At 46.1% G+C, this 15,572-nt stretch overlaps 1 protein-coding gene across 34 annotated transcripts in view; it reads left to right on the top strand.

Moving 5' to 3' along the window:
• SORBS1 (sorbin and SH3 domain containing 1) overlaps positions 1-15,572 on the top strand; it is a 291,557-nt gene that overhangs the window by 54,349 nt on the left and 221,636 nt on the right. For 27 of the 34 annotated variants that reach the window (XM_065553251.1, XM_065553261.1, XM_065553249.1 and 24 more), the window contains exon 2: positions 12,937-12,992. In XM_065553251.1, the coding sequence (XP_065409323.1) occupies positions 12,979-12,992 (14 nt within the window). In that variant the 5' untranslated portion in view covers positions 12,937-12,978. Of the gene's footprint in view, positions 1-10,607; positions 10,678-12,936; positions 12,993-15,572 lie in introns of all 34 variants that reach the window. The other 7 variants (XM_065553231.1, XM_065553227.1, XM_065553237.1 and 4 more) reach the window with 1 other exon arrangement.

Raw genomic sequence — 15,572 nt, 5'->3', positions numbered from 1 at the left:
AGCAGCGGCATGTCCCCCCTCCGGCTCCTACGTGGAGGCACGGTCAGGCAGCTCCCATTGGCTGCAGTTCCCAACCAATGGAAACTATGGAGGCGGTGCTTGTGGCGGGAGCAGTGTGTGGAACCCCCTGTCTGCCCCTATATGTAGAAGCCAAATGGGGGACATGCTGCTCCTTCCAGGAGCCGTGTGAAGCCACAACATGCGCGGAGCGGGGCAAGCCCTGGACCCTTCTCCCTGGCGGAAGCTCGAGGGCCGGATTAAAACATCTGAAGGGCCGGATGCAGCCCCAGGGCCATCGTTTGCCCACCCCTGCTCTACATCTTTTTTTTTTTTTTAATGAAGGCAAACAATAAGAAAGAATAAAAGTAAAGTCTCAAGAGAGAGAGAGGTGTGAGAGAGAGAGAGAGAGACAGAGACAGAGAAAGAAAGAGATCTATACAGGCTTCAGCAAGTGTGAGAAATGTAATGCAATATAGACTGGAAAAAAGTGGGGGCTCATGGATTCTTAGCTATGAAAATCACACTATCAAAGCTAAAGCTTTTCCTATTAAAGTCATGTGTCTAGCATTCAGGGAAAGGATGCTGTCGCACAAAGTGAAGCAGCTTCATGGAAGTTGATTAATATAATTCTGGTATGGGCCTGTGCCAATAGAGAGGTCTATGTGGGATGGGGATGCAGACAAATGTGGTGGTTAAGCTGCTTGAACCAGGGACAAGGCTGGGAATTATATGCATGCTTGTTACATCGTGTAAATTTCTTGCATTTTTCTCCTTTTGATGCTATTTTTGCTTCTTCACCACGTAATTTGGATTTGAATAGAAAACAAGTTCTGCACTGTGTTAGATGTGGTGTCCCGCTTCTTTCCTGGCCTGACATGTTTATCTATACAAAGCATTATGAAGGAATTAAAGAGGGGAGCAAAGGAGCTCAGAAATTCTTTTGAAAACCTTGTCAGATTGTTAATTAATGGGCAGTAGCAGAGGGAGTGAAATCTGTTGCTTGATACCATAATAGGTAGTGCTGTGTCTCTCTCTCTCTCTCAGTCATCCATAATGGATGGATTTATTTTTGGTAATGAGACATTTATCTTCTTCGCAGCTATGAAAAGCTAGTTGCAGCATAAAAATCAGTTGGAAATAATGTGACAGAAGTTAAGGGGGCAGATATGTTTCTTTGGAATGTTTAGCACATCTGCTTAAACTTTGGGGCTTTTTGTTTTTGTTTTTTTGGGGGGTGGTAAAATTTTTGCCCCACTCCTGCTAGAAAAATAATACTGTAACTTGATGTCTGCACCTGCCATAGCTGTTACTCTGATAGCATCAAATGATGGCACGGATGTTTTTACTGTGTGAAGATTAGTGAAATATCTACAGAGGCTATAATTAGTATTTTAATTATCAATGTCTAAAAATGGACAAGTGAGAGAGCTGGGCTCAGCTAGCCAAGCTGAGGAACAGTGGGGGGAAGATGGCTCTTTTGGTTAATGTTTGGACCTGGGAGTTGAGAGAGCTGGGTTCTGTTCTTTGGCCCTGCCTTTAGGCACGTCACTTCCCAATACGTTATCAAATTTGTGAGCCAAAAGTGAGGCACCTAAATCCATAAATAGCTGACTTGATTTTCAGAATGTCATGTCTGGATGGTTTGTACAGAATCCAATGGGGACAAAATCAAGAGAGTTATATGGAAATTTTTCTGAAACCCTATTGGATTTAATAACCTTTCTGTAGGTTTTTGAGCCATTCTATACAATTGTATAATAGGGTTGTAATTTTCGACGTGGGAGCTGCAGGTACTTGACACCTTGAAAAATCAATATATTGGCACCCAAGTTTAAACAATATTGGCCTGAAGCTCTCTGTGTATCTCCATTTCTTCAGATGCCAAACAGGGAGCATGAGCAAGCTTTTCAAACACACCTTGTGGTTTTGGGCTGCCTTTAAAGCAAAAGTGCTGAGAAACCTTTTATGGTATCTCAAGTTGGGCACCCAAAGATGGAGGCATCCAAAATCACTGGATGTTGTTGAAAATAGTGGCCAGTGCCCATCTCTTAAGGGTGATGTGAGGCTGCCTCAATGTTTGCAAAGCTTTGACCTTTTTGCCAATGAAGCGCAAATTAGGAATGAGAACTGCAGCCTTTTCTTGGTGTCTGGTTAGCAACAGACCCACAGATCACATGAGATGGTTACTATTCATGATATTCTGTTATTTCGTACATCTCTGTCTTTTCCATAGGAAAAGTTGTGTGCTACCATAGTATGGTCTCTCTTCCTGTAAGAGTCCTCACCTAGCCATTTCCCTTCACTTTTCCGTTCTTGCACAAAAGTTATTCTCCTCATCTGGCTACTGTTGTAGCCTTTGTCTATATACTATAAACAATACTCCTCCCACCCATGGTGTTGGAAAACATTGGTTGCTAGAATCACAGTCCACAGAAGGTTAGAGAGGGAAAAAATTCCTGTTCTTTTATCACTTTCTTCCTCTCAGGATCCTCTGTTCTTTGCATGACTTAGGTCACTTTTTCCAAAGACATGTTTGTTGTAAGACCTTTCAGCAGTGTTGCTGGTTCCTCAGTTGAAGGGCATTGGAAAGTCAGCCTGACAAAGTTGGGAAGAATGTTTCATTTAATTTTAAACTGCAAATCAAACTTTCACTATTTCATGCTGGAGGTAATGTCATTTGAGAAGAGGGACATGTACTCCCAACCTCTCAATGACAAACTCCAGTGGGCTTAAACATACAGCCCCACACCACCCTTATACACACAGTCCTGACATTTTACCGGGAAGGATTGTTAGGCGTGTAACACATCAGAGCCTGGAAATGCTCTTTCTTCACAGGAAGAGCACGGCAAATGACAGCCTTCTTCATGCTGTCACAAGTGACACTGCAACCATCCTGACAGTGCCATTTTGACATACTGGATTCATTTATGCAGCAAAGAAGTGAAAATGAGTCAGAACTCCTGTGGGCAACAAGATAGATATGAATGTTCTTTGTTTTCTATTAATCACATTCTCTTCAATATGGCATGAGCTTTGTAGGTTTTTTTTAATGCAGAGCCTGTTCGTCAACATACTTTAGGATGGGTGCCCAGAAGTGTACCTAATCTACACAATTCAGATTGGGGTCCAGGTCTGGATTTGTAACACCAAAGTTTGGGGGCATTGAGTTTCAAGGGGCTCGGGAACTCCGTGATAAGTGCCTCCCACAGACTATAACCACACCAGAACCCAGCTAAAATACTGATTCTAAAATGCCTTCAGAATGACTAAAATAGTTTTGTGTCAGACTCTTCAGAGACAACTGGGCATCTGCTGAGGCACAGAGCCCCTCCTGTGAGGTTCGGAGCCCCCAGGGCACTTAGCACCTTGCTAGTGATAGTCAGGGCTTCACAGGTGTGAGTCTTACATGTTCAGTGCCTATTTCATGGATACCAGCCCTGAAGGCAGGACATGCCATAGGCCAGAATCTGTAGCAGGAAGGACATAGACAGCTCCTCTTCCATCCTGACAGGCTCCCAAAGATAAAGCCCCAGGCCCAGATTTTCAGAAGTGCTCAGTGCCCGTGATGAGCCGTAATCGTTCATTAAAGGCTTAGATCTAACCTCTCTAGGTGGATCCAGGTGCCAGACAGGCAGCCAGTACCAAGTAGCAGGCAGGCAGGCTCCCATTTGCCCAGCCTACCAGTTGTGCTGTTTGATTGCATGTTAGGCAGTCTGCTGTAGCGTGCATTGTTGGAGTGCCGTCTTGACATCACAAAGCTATGCGCTGTGAGAAGGGGACAGAGAGAAACTCCATATTCTGTGCACGGGCTTCCCTACCTGAGCTAGCTTGAATACAGCTAGCATGGGTAATAGGGTGGGCAGGTGTCTGGTTTTCTGTCTGAACAGATACCCAAAGTCTGGCTTCCACAGGCGGGGGAGGCAGGGAGGTGCGGAGTCATCACTCGCGCCAGCCCCTACTTAGCAAGGGCCACCTCCTACCTTAATCGGCTCTGCAGGTGAGTCCTTCCTGACCCATGCGGGGGGGGGGAGGGAGAGGGAAAGAGGAGTGAATGGGGGGCATGTTCTCAGGGGGAAGGGGCAGGAGCGGGGCCTTGGGGGAAGAGGTGGGACAGGGGTGAGGTCTGGAGGGAAGGAGCGGGGCACGGGCATGTTCTCAGGGGGAAGGGGTGGGGAGGTTCCGACACTCCTGCTGGAGTGTCCGGTTTTTAAATATTACAAAGTTGGCAACCCTAACAGTAGTAACATAAACAGCACAGTACAGGCAAGAGAGCCAATTATGTACCCTGAGTACACACTGGCCTCTCTAGCTTGTGCTGAAGCCCGTGCCATGCTGTTTACAGCACTATTGTTACCTTTTTAGCTACATTCAAGCTAGCTCTGGTAGGATCGCCTGTGTACAGTGTTTGCTGTGTAGCTGTAGCCATCATGGTATAAATAGGGTTACCATATTTAACAAATAAAAAAAGAGGACCCTCCACTGGGCCCTGGCCCCGCCCATTTCCCACCCCAGCCCCGCCCCAACCCCAAACCCCGCCCCAATCCCGCCCTAACTCCGGCCCCTCCTCTCTCCCACTCCCAGCCACGCGAAAAGGGCTGCCCGAGTCACGGTTTGCCGGGCAGCCCCCAGACCCTGCGCCCCCGCCAGCGCTTCCCCAGCGCAGCTGGAGCCCGGGAGGGGAAGCGCCCAGCCGGGGGCGCAGGGTCTGGAGGCTGCCCAGCAAACCGTGAAGCCGGTAGCGCTTGAGCTTCGGGCAGCCCCTATGCCTCCAGACCCTGCGCCCCCGGCCGGGCACTTCCCCTCCCGGACTCCGGCGGCGCAGGGTCTGGAGGCATGGGGGCTGCCCAAAGCCCGTAGCACTCGGCTCTTAAACAGAGCCGAAGAGTCAGGGGAGGAGCAGAGCTGCCGCGGCCGGAGGGGGTTGATTGCCGAAAAGCCGGACATGTCCGGGAAAAACCGGACGTATGGTAACCCTAGGTATAAACCAGCTTGACAGTGGCTGACACTTGATATTCTAAATTCAGGACTATCCTGACTTTCTAAATCTGGTTCCTATCAAAGCCCGAGAAGCTCAGTGGCAGGTTATTGCCTCCTACTAAACCAGCCATCTTGCACTGGGGATGCAAATCTCTTCATCATCTTAAGTTCCTTCAAGGGGCTGTGCGCTACTGACTCTGCCGAGATTTGTCGCACTGTTAAACAATAACAGAATGCCATTTATTTAAATATTTTCGGATGTTTTCTACATTTTCAACTATATTGATTTCAATTACAACACAGAATAGAAAGTGTACTGTGCTCACTTTATATTTATTTTTTATTACAAATATTTGCACTGTAAAAAACAAAAGAAATAGTATATTTCAATTCACCTAATACAAGTGCTGTAGTGCAATCTCTTTATAATGAAAGTTGAACTTACAAATGTAGAATTATGTACAATAAATAACTGCATTGAAAAATAAAACAATGTAAAACTTTTGAACCTACAAGTCCACTCAACCCTACTTCAGTCAGTCGCTCAGACAAACTTGTTTACAATGTCATCTGAAAGTGAGAACAGGCATCGCAAGATATTTATGTGCCAGATGTGCTAAAGATTCATATGTCCCTTCATGCTTCAACTACCATTCCAGAGGATAGAGGCGGCAGGTTTGTAGAAATATTGGTGGTGCCCAGAACGCTCAGAGCCCGCCCCCCCCAAACTCCGCCCCCCCACCTGCCTAAGGTTCTGCGAGGGAGTTTGGGTGGGGGGAGGTGGTCTGGGGTGCAGGCCCTGGGTTGGGGCAGAGAATTGGGGTGTAGGACGGTTGAGAGGTTGGGCTCTGGGATGGAGTCTGGGGTGCAGGCTCTGGGATGGAGTTTGGGTGCTGGGTGCAGGCTGTGGCTGGGACAGGGCCTGGGGGTACAGGAGGGGGTGCTGAGTGCAGGCTCTGGGACAGAGTTTGGGTGCAGGCTCTGGGAGGAAGTTTGGGTGCTGGTTGCAGGCTCTGGGCTGGGGCAGGGGCTGAGGGTGTAGGAGGGGATGAGGGGTGCAGGCTCTGGGACAGAGTTTGGGTGCAAGCTCTAGGCTGGGGTGCAGGGTTCTGGGAGGGAATTTGGGAGCCGAAGAGGGGGTGTGGGCTCTGGGAGGGGGTGGTGGGTGCTGGGGGGGGGGACTGCCATCACATGTGGCTTCCTTCCTCCCCTGCTGCCCCTCGCCATAGCCTCACTGAGGGTGGGGGATGGGGCTGCCCCTTGCCCAGTGTTTGCAGGAGTGGTGGCTCGGGGTGTGTGTGTGTGTGTGTGTGTGGATCACAGGGTCAAACACTCACCGAAGCCCCAATAGCTGCTCAGGTGAGTCACGGAGGTCCACTCCAGATGTCTCCTGCCGGAAGCCCCCTCGGTGTCTGGTGCCAGGGGAGGGGAGGGCTGCCAAGCACATGTGTGCCTCCTCCCCCTCCCGAGGTGCAATAGCAGCAGCAGCTGCCTCAGCCTGCTGCCGGTGTTGCTCTTGTGCTGTGCTGTAGCTGCCAGCAGTGGAGGCCAGGGAGAGCTGTGCCGCTTTCACTCAGGCAGGGGCGCTCCGGGGGCCAGGGAGGGGCGCTCCGGGGGCTGCTCCGGGCAGGGCCGGGGGAGAGACCCAGCTCCAAACATTGGTGGAGCAGGACCCCCAGCCCTGAATATTGCTGGAGCCTGGGCACTACAAGAGAATATAACTCGCCGCCCTGCCAGAGGACATGCGTCCATGCTGATGACAGGTTCTGCTCGATAATGATCCAAAGCAGTGGGGCCCGACGCATGTTCATTTTCATCATCTGAGTGAGATGCCACGAGCAGAAGGTTGATTTTCTTTTTTTGGTGGTTTGGGTTCTGTAGTTTCCGCATCGGAGTGTTGCTCTTTTAAGATATCTGAAAGCATTCTCCACACCTCGTCCCTCTCAGATTTTGGAAAGCACTTCAGATTCTTAAACCTTGGGTCGAGTGCTGTATCCATCCTTAGAAATCTCACATTGCGTTTGGTCAAATTTGCTGTGAAAGTGTTCTTAAAACGAACATGTGTTGGGTCCTCATCCAAGACTGCTATAACATGAAATATATGGCAGAATGCAGATAAAACAGAACAGGAGACGTACAGTTCTCCCCCAAGGAGTTCAGTCACAAATTTAATTAACACATTATTTTTTTAACGAGCATCATCAGCATGGAAGCATGTCCTCTGGAATGGTGGCCAAAGGATGAAGGGGCATATGAATGTTTAGCATATCTGGCACGTAAATACCTTGCAATGCTGGCTACAAAAGTGCCATGTGAACACCTGTTCTCACTTTCAGGTGACATTGTAAATAAGAAGCAGTCAGCGGTATCTCCCGTAAATGTAAACAAACTTGTTTGTCTTAGCAATTGGCTGACCAAGAAGTAGGACTGAGTGGACTTGTAGGCTCTAAAGTTTTACATTGTTTTGTTTTTGAGTGCAGTTATGTAACAAAAAAATCTCCATTTGTAAGTTACACTTTCACGATAAAGAGATTGCACTACAGTACTTGTATGAGGTGAATTGAAAAATACTATTTCCTTTGTTTATCATTTTTACAGTAGAAATATTTGTAATAAAAAATAATAGAAAGTGAGCACTGAACACTTTGTATTCTGTGTTATAATAGAAATCAATATATTTGAAAATGTAGAAAAACATCCAAAAATATTTAATTTCATTTGGTATTCTAATGTTTAACAGTGCAATTAATTGCAATTAATTTTTTTAATTGCACTTAATTTTTTTGAGTTAACTGTGATTAATTGACAGCTTTAATTACTTTACACCAGGGCGTCCAAACGTTTCCACACTGAGACAACTTGCCTGAGCCCTAGAAGTGCACATAAATTCTGTATCATTTACAGAATAATTCATATAAAAAATAAACACGCTCAACTATAATATCTGCTGTACTGTCAGCTTCTACGAGAGACCATTGCATTGCTTGACTATTGGAAACAGAAATAAGATGAGTGCAACAGCTATAAAAATCTGCTACTGTTTTTTGTCCTCCCCAGGCTATTTTAGGGAGTGGGTGGCATTCTGAATGTTCATTCTTCAAACTGTAAATTAACAGATTAGTGGCAGAATTTCATTTTCCTGTGGTCTCCCTTCTACTCTTTAGGAACGTAACCCGGTTTGGTTCTGATCCTTTGGGATATCCGTAGGAAGTGTGTGCTTGTGACTGAAGTTAATTGGGCTCTGAAAAGAATTGCTGCTCCATGCCAAGGCAGTTGAAACCACATTCCTTTGGCAGTCTGAACTAACATTAGATAAGAACAGTTCATGTCAGAGTTGCTTGTATAATGGCAACATTTATTATTATTAATAATACCCCCTGTGAGCCATCTGAGACATCTTGCCGTCTTCTGACAGATGGAAAGTCCATCATTTTCTTGGAATCAGAATATACATAGAACACGAGTTCTCAGCCTTCAACAGCAAGCTTTATCCAAAAATCCTTAGAGCTCAAAAAAAGTCCAACCTTATTTTTTTATTATTTTTGGCTGGGTTTTTTGCTTGTGAAGGGTGAAAAATGAGTACTATTTTAGGTCAAAATCTTTCTTACCAGTAAACAATAATGTAGGAAGAGGGCCTGAAACATAAGCTCTTGTATCAGAGGCGTGGTATGAGGGCCTGAGGCCTAAACTAAAGTACTGGTAGTGGTCAAAGCTTTGCTGCTATAAAGCAAAGTTAAGTTGTGAGCAAAAGGCAGGGCCTGCTCACAAAATCTGGAAAGAACAGGGATAATATTGCAGAAACACATATTCCTAAGCAGTGCTAGGCACAAGAACACATATGCAAACACATTCCAGAAGGATGGTACCAGAACAGCCTGATACCAGCATATTCCTCAAAGAGAACAGCAACACAGTGACCCATCCTAAAGATAAGGTCAGGATGACAGCATGATGGATAGAAATGTTTTGATTGAACCAACAGGTACAAGGCAATGGGTGGCACCCAAATACATCAGAGGGTGGCACCTAGATACATCGGGGCAATTCATAACTTGTTTGTATCTGTGTATAAAGATGTATCTCCGAGGTCGTCTTTGGTTGGTCTAGGGGATAATGGAAAGTCCCGCCATTAACTGAGCTAGTCAATTGCAACGGGCATACATGTGTTAGTGTATCTGTAACCATTGAGCCAGGACATTAGGACCGTGCTTCATTGACAATAAACCTGACCAAGTGCCTTCAATACGAACTGAGTCTGTGGTTATTGGGCAGTTCGATCAAGGTCTGCTGTGCCAACTGTCTGTGCAGAGCTGGGACAGGACACAAAGGGCTCCCACATGCAGCCAACATCTAGCAACATCTGACTACAAGTGTGAGCTGATGTATCTGTAGACAGCTTCCTGCAGTAGATGCTGGTGATTAAAACACATACTCAGTGCTCCCCCTTCAATGAATGATATTTTTTAAAACAAATTTGTACTTTATTTTCCACAACGGCATGGGCATTTGGAGGCTTATGAAGTCAAATGTGGTTTGATAGGGCTTGATCTAACACTCCTTGAAATCAAGGGGAGTCTTTCCACTAATGTTAGTGGGCATGGGATTGTGACATAATAAGTATGAATACAAAAGGTGCAGAAATTCCATCATTACTTACCTCTTACTTTTGTAGAGGCTTTTCTGTTGGGCTCCCCAGAAAAGCCTCTACAAAAGTAAGAAGTGAGTTATGATGGAATTCCTGTACCCTTTGTATCCATAGCATCTCACAGCACCTTGGTAAGGTGGAATAAGTTCTGTTAGTCTCTTTTACAGATGGGAACTGAGGTATGATGAGATCGAATACCTCTACCTCTACGCTCATCCTAAACAGGAAATGAAAGAGGGCAAAAAAATAATCTGCTGCAAAGGAGATGTACTGATATCAGGTCTCACAGGTTACCAAGGACAAATATTGGAGTGGTTATATATTATGTCAGTCAGCATGGCTGAGGTTAGGTTGTCACAGCGGTCACTCACCCACACACACCTAGGAGAAAGGGATTAAGGCCCTCTGCTCAGAATATGACTCTAGCTGTGCATCCGAAGAAGTGGGCTGTAGTCCACGAAAGCTTATGCTCTAATAAATTTGTTAGTCTCTAAGGTGCCACAAGTACTCCTGTTCTTCTTTTTACGGATACAGACTAACACGGCTGTTACTCTGATAGCTGTGGTGATACTCCCTGATGTCAGCAAGTTGTGGGTGGAAGCAGAGAGGGATGAGGAGTCCAGTCCCCCCCCCCCCCCCCGGTCATGAGCCAGAGTAGCTTGCCAGGCACACAGGAGAGAGGAAAGGGCCAAAGAACCTTACTTCTTGCACAGAGCAAGGTGTTAGTAGGGGAAGAATTGCTTATGGCATATAACACACTAACATAGCAACAACCCACCTGCCTCTTCTGATCTACAGGGGAATAGCCAAATGGAACAGACACATTTCAACATCAGACAAACATGTCCGCTGATCTTAGAAAGGGTAGAAGCATTTTTGACATGTTTGGATATTAGGGTTGCCAATTTTGGTTGGACGTATTCCTGGAGGTTTCATCACATGACATAATCTTTAATTAAAGATTAATCTTTAATTCCTGCAGACTCCCAGACAATCCTGGAGGGCTGGCAACTCTGATCTGCCAACTGGGGAAAGCACTTATCAAGCTGCAGGTGAGTGTGGGTGGAGGCGCAGGGATTTTGCTACTTGTGTATATGGACTATACCTACTGGAATCTCACAGACAAACCTTCTTGCATCTATTCAATCTTCACTGTATGCATCTGAAGAAGTGAGGTTTTTACCCACAAAAGCTTATGCCCAAATAAATGTGTTAGTCTTTAAGGTGCCACCAGACTCCATGTTCTTCTTGAAGGGAAAGGGAAAATTTGGCCAGTGAACATGCTTTGGCAACCAATGTGTCCAGCTGAATGCATATTTCTAATCCCAGTGCCTTTCCCACAAGGTATAAATTGGCACCTTGTAGCTGCTCCAGGTCCATGAGAACCTGTAGAATGACTGTTTGGGACACAGAAGCAGAGAGTGTGTTTCAGTGAAGAAAAGAGCCCGCTTTTATGTAGCATACCAGCTGGCTTCCCCCAAAACCCCTTCCCATGTTCATGCACCGTATCTTAGATTTCCCTCGTATTGCTTTCTGGGGTCCCTGTTGGTAAGTGTAACAATTCTTCCTGCTAGTGGAAGTAGAAGGGGTATGTAAGTTGAGCAATGACATGGGGTAATGAATAGAGCACAAGTCTAGGAGTCAGGAGACCTGAATTCTGACTGGCTTGGCTTTGCCTCTGACTTGTTGTCTGATCTTGGATGAGTCACTTAACTTAGCTTCTGTTTCCTCTTCTACTTTTGTCAGTCTTGCCTATTTATTTAGGTTGTAAACCTTCCAGGGTGGGGATGGACTTCTCTCACTCTGTCTATGTACCATGCCTAGCACAATGGGGCCCTGATCTTGAGCTAGGTCTATAATAATACAAACATAGGGCTTCTGCACTTCCTGAAGCTTCTTAGCAAAGATCAGTACAACAGCTCTGAGCATAGGCCCTGGGGAGGCTTTGGGGTTCACTTTACATTTGTGGCCACATAGGGCTGGGACCTTGGTTTGATTCCCTGTCCTTCATGCTGGCAGGCTACAGTGAAGAAAGAATTCCCCAACAGGCCTCCCACCATTCCTGTCTGGAGTTTGAGCTTCAGACTCACTTCATTTTAGGTGGGTGACCAGAGGTTCAGAGCCTGCAAAAGGTTGGTTGGCTATGTGTGTAGGGGGGTGCTACTGCAGCCTTAGAAGAGATTGCAGGTAGGTGGTGGCATGGGTGTGCAGGAAAGCATTCAGAGAAGTGCCTGGTTGCAGGACTGCAAGTAGCTAGGTGGGTCCCCAAATGTGTTACTCTGTACGAGGCACTGCAACATCTACATGGACCTGAGTAGATAGCAGCTAAGCTCTAACACCCTATTCAGGCAGCTCTTCGTCCAGTTGACTCACCCCCTTATGGAAAGAGAGCCATGCAAAACCCCACCCCTTTGGCAGAGGAAGGCACTCTATGGAGCTGTCACGGGCAGAACCATCAGAGAGATGTTCTCCAATACATCTACAATATCCTTTTATTCCTCTGTGTCTTGGTGTGCTGTCCAATGGTAGGTACTGGCAGGAACCTAGGTAGATTAATCTCTATTTACTAGTGTAATTGCCACGGTGCTGATATTTGTCCCATGTCATTACAGCTGTTCATGAATAATTTCATATTGAATGTGATGCAGTAGCAGCAAATGTAAGAACAGAGTTAAATAAAACATTTGTACACATCAATCAAGTTGCATTAATGCGATTTAGCTAGAAGGATTTCACTGCTATCTGTGAACTGTCATGGTATTTTTAGGATGCTTAAAACACCAGTTTGAGAAATAGAATTGAAGAGAATAAATATGAATTATCTGGTATGAGTTACATAAGGTGCTTTTAGTATCTGGCACTATTTTAAGTTGCTGTGGAATCCAATTCCATCTTATTACCAACTGAGCCTTTGTCTGATGTATTAGATCAAACCGTATTCCTGTCTCTAAACGCTAACAGCAGCACATTCAGTCCTCTGGATTTCGGCGTCTAAAGTGGGTGTTGTAGGAAACTTGGCACCACTGCTCTTTATAGAATAATAAACACAGATGATGTTGCCTTGGGTTTCATATAGACTTGGATGCTGTTGCCTCATATCAGATGATTCATAGACAAATGGTGACTATTAGCTTTTAAAAATAACATTACTAGTTGAAGAAAATGGAAGAAAGATGCTTGCCAGGTTTCACAGATGGCCCAGGGTGGTAGTTCTTTTTTTTTTACTTTGAGCTGACAGAACATTTTGCACTTTATTCTTCCAGTGGCTGCATTACATTGTTGTGTAATTTGACTATTTTTCTCTCTTCCAGTGGGCTGGAACATACCTGTAGAGCTGTAGTTTCTCCTCTTCCATGCTTTGCTCAAGGTACGTTCTTTACAAATTCCTGTTCTTCAAATGATCTGTATCAAATGCAGATTATGGAAAGGTCCATTCTTGATAAAAGTAAGCTGCAACGCTATTGGCAAAAGAATATTCATCTTTATTTCTGGTTTTGTGTGTCTCTGCATCCTGTTTTCTTGATTTGGGGTCTAACATTTTAAAGCACAAAAGAAGGGTTCAGCCTAGGAAATTACACTGAATTAGAGCAAGACATTGAGGAGTTAGGTGAACTAACTGTGCAGACTGAGTAGTTGTGTCACCCCGGTCCTCTAACCTGGGGTGCCCTTTACACTGCTTTGCTGCTGTAACTTCCAACCTGGATTCCTCACAAACAGCCTCCTGCATGTAAGTCACTTCCAGCTATGTCTGTGTGCTTCAGCCAGATTTTGGCTCTTACCAGCCTTGGTTATGCTGCAGGGTGACATCAATACAATCCCAGTCCCAGATCTTCCCCCAGAAACATATGTCGTGTATTGCCCAGCCCTCTCCTGGACAGTACAAATATGTTAAGGCCGTTATTCCTTTTAAGGGAATTTGCACACAACATGTTACTCCAAATGGATTTACCCAGACACTTCAACTTGAACACACTGGATTAGACTAAACAGTAAAACAAGTGTATTAACTACAAAGAGAGAGATTTTAAGTGAGTCCAAGTAATGAGGCATAAAGGTCAGAAATGTTAACAAGAAAAATAAAAGTAATATGCTTACTAGTGCCTAACTTAACAAACTATATTAGATTCAAAACAAAATTTTTTCACATGCTTCAGCAATCTGACTAACCAAACTCTTTAGGTCAAGATCCCTCCCCCAGAGTCCAATGGCTGCTTCCTTTGTCTTTTCAAGTGCAGTGAATGCAATAGGCAGGGAGTGAGAGGGGGTGCCTTGGGATTTTGGCCCTCCTTTTTATAGTTTCAGTCCTCCTCTTGGAAAAACATTTCCAGCTGAGCACCAGGAGCCACAGAGCCTATGTGGAAGGATGTTTCCTGCTGGTTTTTTTTATCTGTTTGAACATCCTTTGTCTTCCCTTTCTTCTTGATGACTCTGTTTATTGGTTAAATTCAAATTAAGCCAATCACACATTCCATTGTTTAGGACAGACCTATTTGCCAGCTTCTATGTGGGCAGGACTGTGGGGTTTGGAATATGTGTTAATAACACCATACAGGGGAATCTTATAACTTCACACAGTGTTGCCACACATATTTTACCAGGACAATACTGACCAGCAAATTATGAGTTTTTAAATGACTCCTCACAAGACATGCCTTGTACAAAAATCACACCTCTGTAGGTGTGAACACAGGGGTGTATCGTGTCACACTCACCCTGTGATAATTATGACTTTGCAGCCAGTGTAGACTGGGGCAAGTCATGTTCAACATTGTATCATCTGGTAATCGGTAAACCCTTGGCCCCAATAGATTAATTCATGACCAGCTCGATCTTATCTAAACTGATTGCAAAAGCCATAGTAAATATCTCGTAGTTAACGTGACCTCTCAAAGTTGTGTTCTAACTCAGTGTAATTTTCTGGCGAAAACAATCCCAGATGGAAGCAATGTCCCCTTCTCTTCCTTGCCAAGAACCTAATCTTGCTAGCCCTCCTGTAGTATTAGCGGTGGTGTCCTGCCCCCACCCTGCCGGCTCAGAGGGAGGCCACTCTGCTTCACTACATTCGCTGAGGCATTGCCCTGTTTCAGGAGAGTAGCGATTCAAGTGTTGGGGTTGAGGCCCCTCTGGCACGATAATGTACAGCAAACAAGCAGTCTCAGGGATCCGGCCCTCAGGCAGGGTAGAGGAATCAAATAGTCTTGGGGTGCAGATCCTCAGGCAGGACAGAGCAAACAGTCTTAGGGTTCAGGCCCTCAATCAGGGTAGAACCACAAGCAGTCTGTGAGCTCAGGCCTTCAGACGGGGCCAAACAGTCTTAGGGCTCAGACCCTCAGGGAAACAATCTAGGGGCTCAAACCCTCAGGCAGGGCTGGAGCAACAAACAGTCTGTTGTCCTAGCTCTAGCAAATGGCAGACAAACGCAGGCCCCTTGGCCTAAGGTGGGGAGGCTGCCACCCAGGGGTGGAGTTGGCAGCATGGGGTAACGGGGCCTGGGCCCACCCTACTTCACCGGATCTGAGCCCAGGGACCTAACAGTGGCAGAGTGTTCCACCACTGGGTCAGCGGGGATCCGCCTGAAACACGGTGACTGGTGTTTGGGCAGCAACACAACCAGACTATAATCGGTTTTCCTTGAGCTATTTCCTACTCTCCCACCATCATGTATCTGTGGCTCGGGGTTGTTCCCCACCTCTTCGGGGTATGTGGCAAGCAGCAGTCCTGGCAGCTCTTCGCCTGGGTTGGCCTCCTCCAGGGGCAGGGCGTGGTGCAGCATGGGTTCTGCTCTGGGGATCTGCAGCAGGCTGGAGACATCTGGCTCAGACTCAACTGGGTTACAGACCCCGCCTTTTATACTTCCTGTCCTGCACCTTAGCTTCTGGTGAGAGGGATGAGCCTGGCCTGGCTCCGCCCACCAGGGAATCGACGAGTGGCTCCTCCCTCTTTGGCT

Source organism: Chrysemys picta, chromosome 7, assembly GCF_011386835.1.
Source record: "Chrysemys picta bellii isolate R12L10 chromosome 7, ASM1138683v2, whole genome shotgun sequence".
Classification (NCBI taxonomy): Eukaryota; Metazoa; Chordata; order Testudines; family Emydidae; genus Chrysemys; species Chrysemys picta.
The sequence above is the reverse complement of the archived record's forward strand: the minus strand, read 5'-3'. Positions and strand labels throughout refer to the sequence as shown.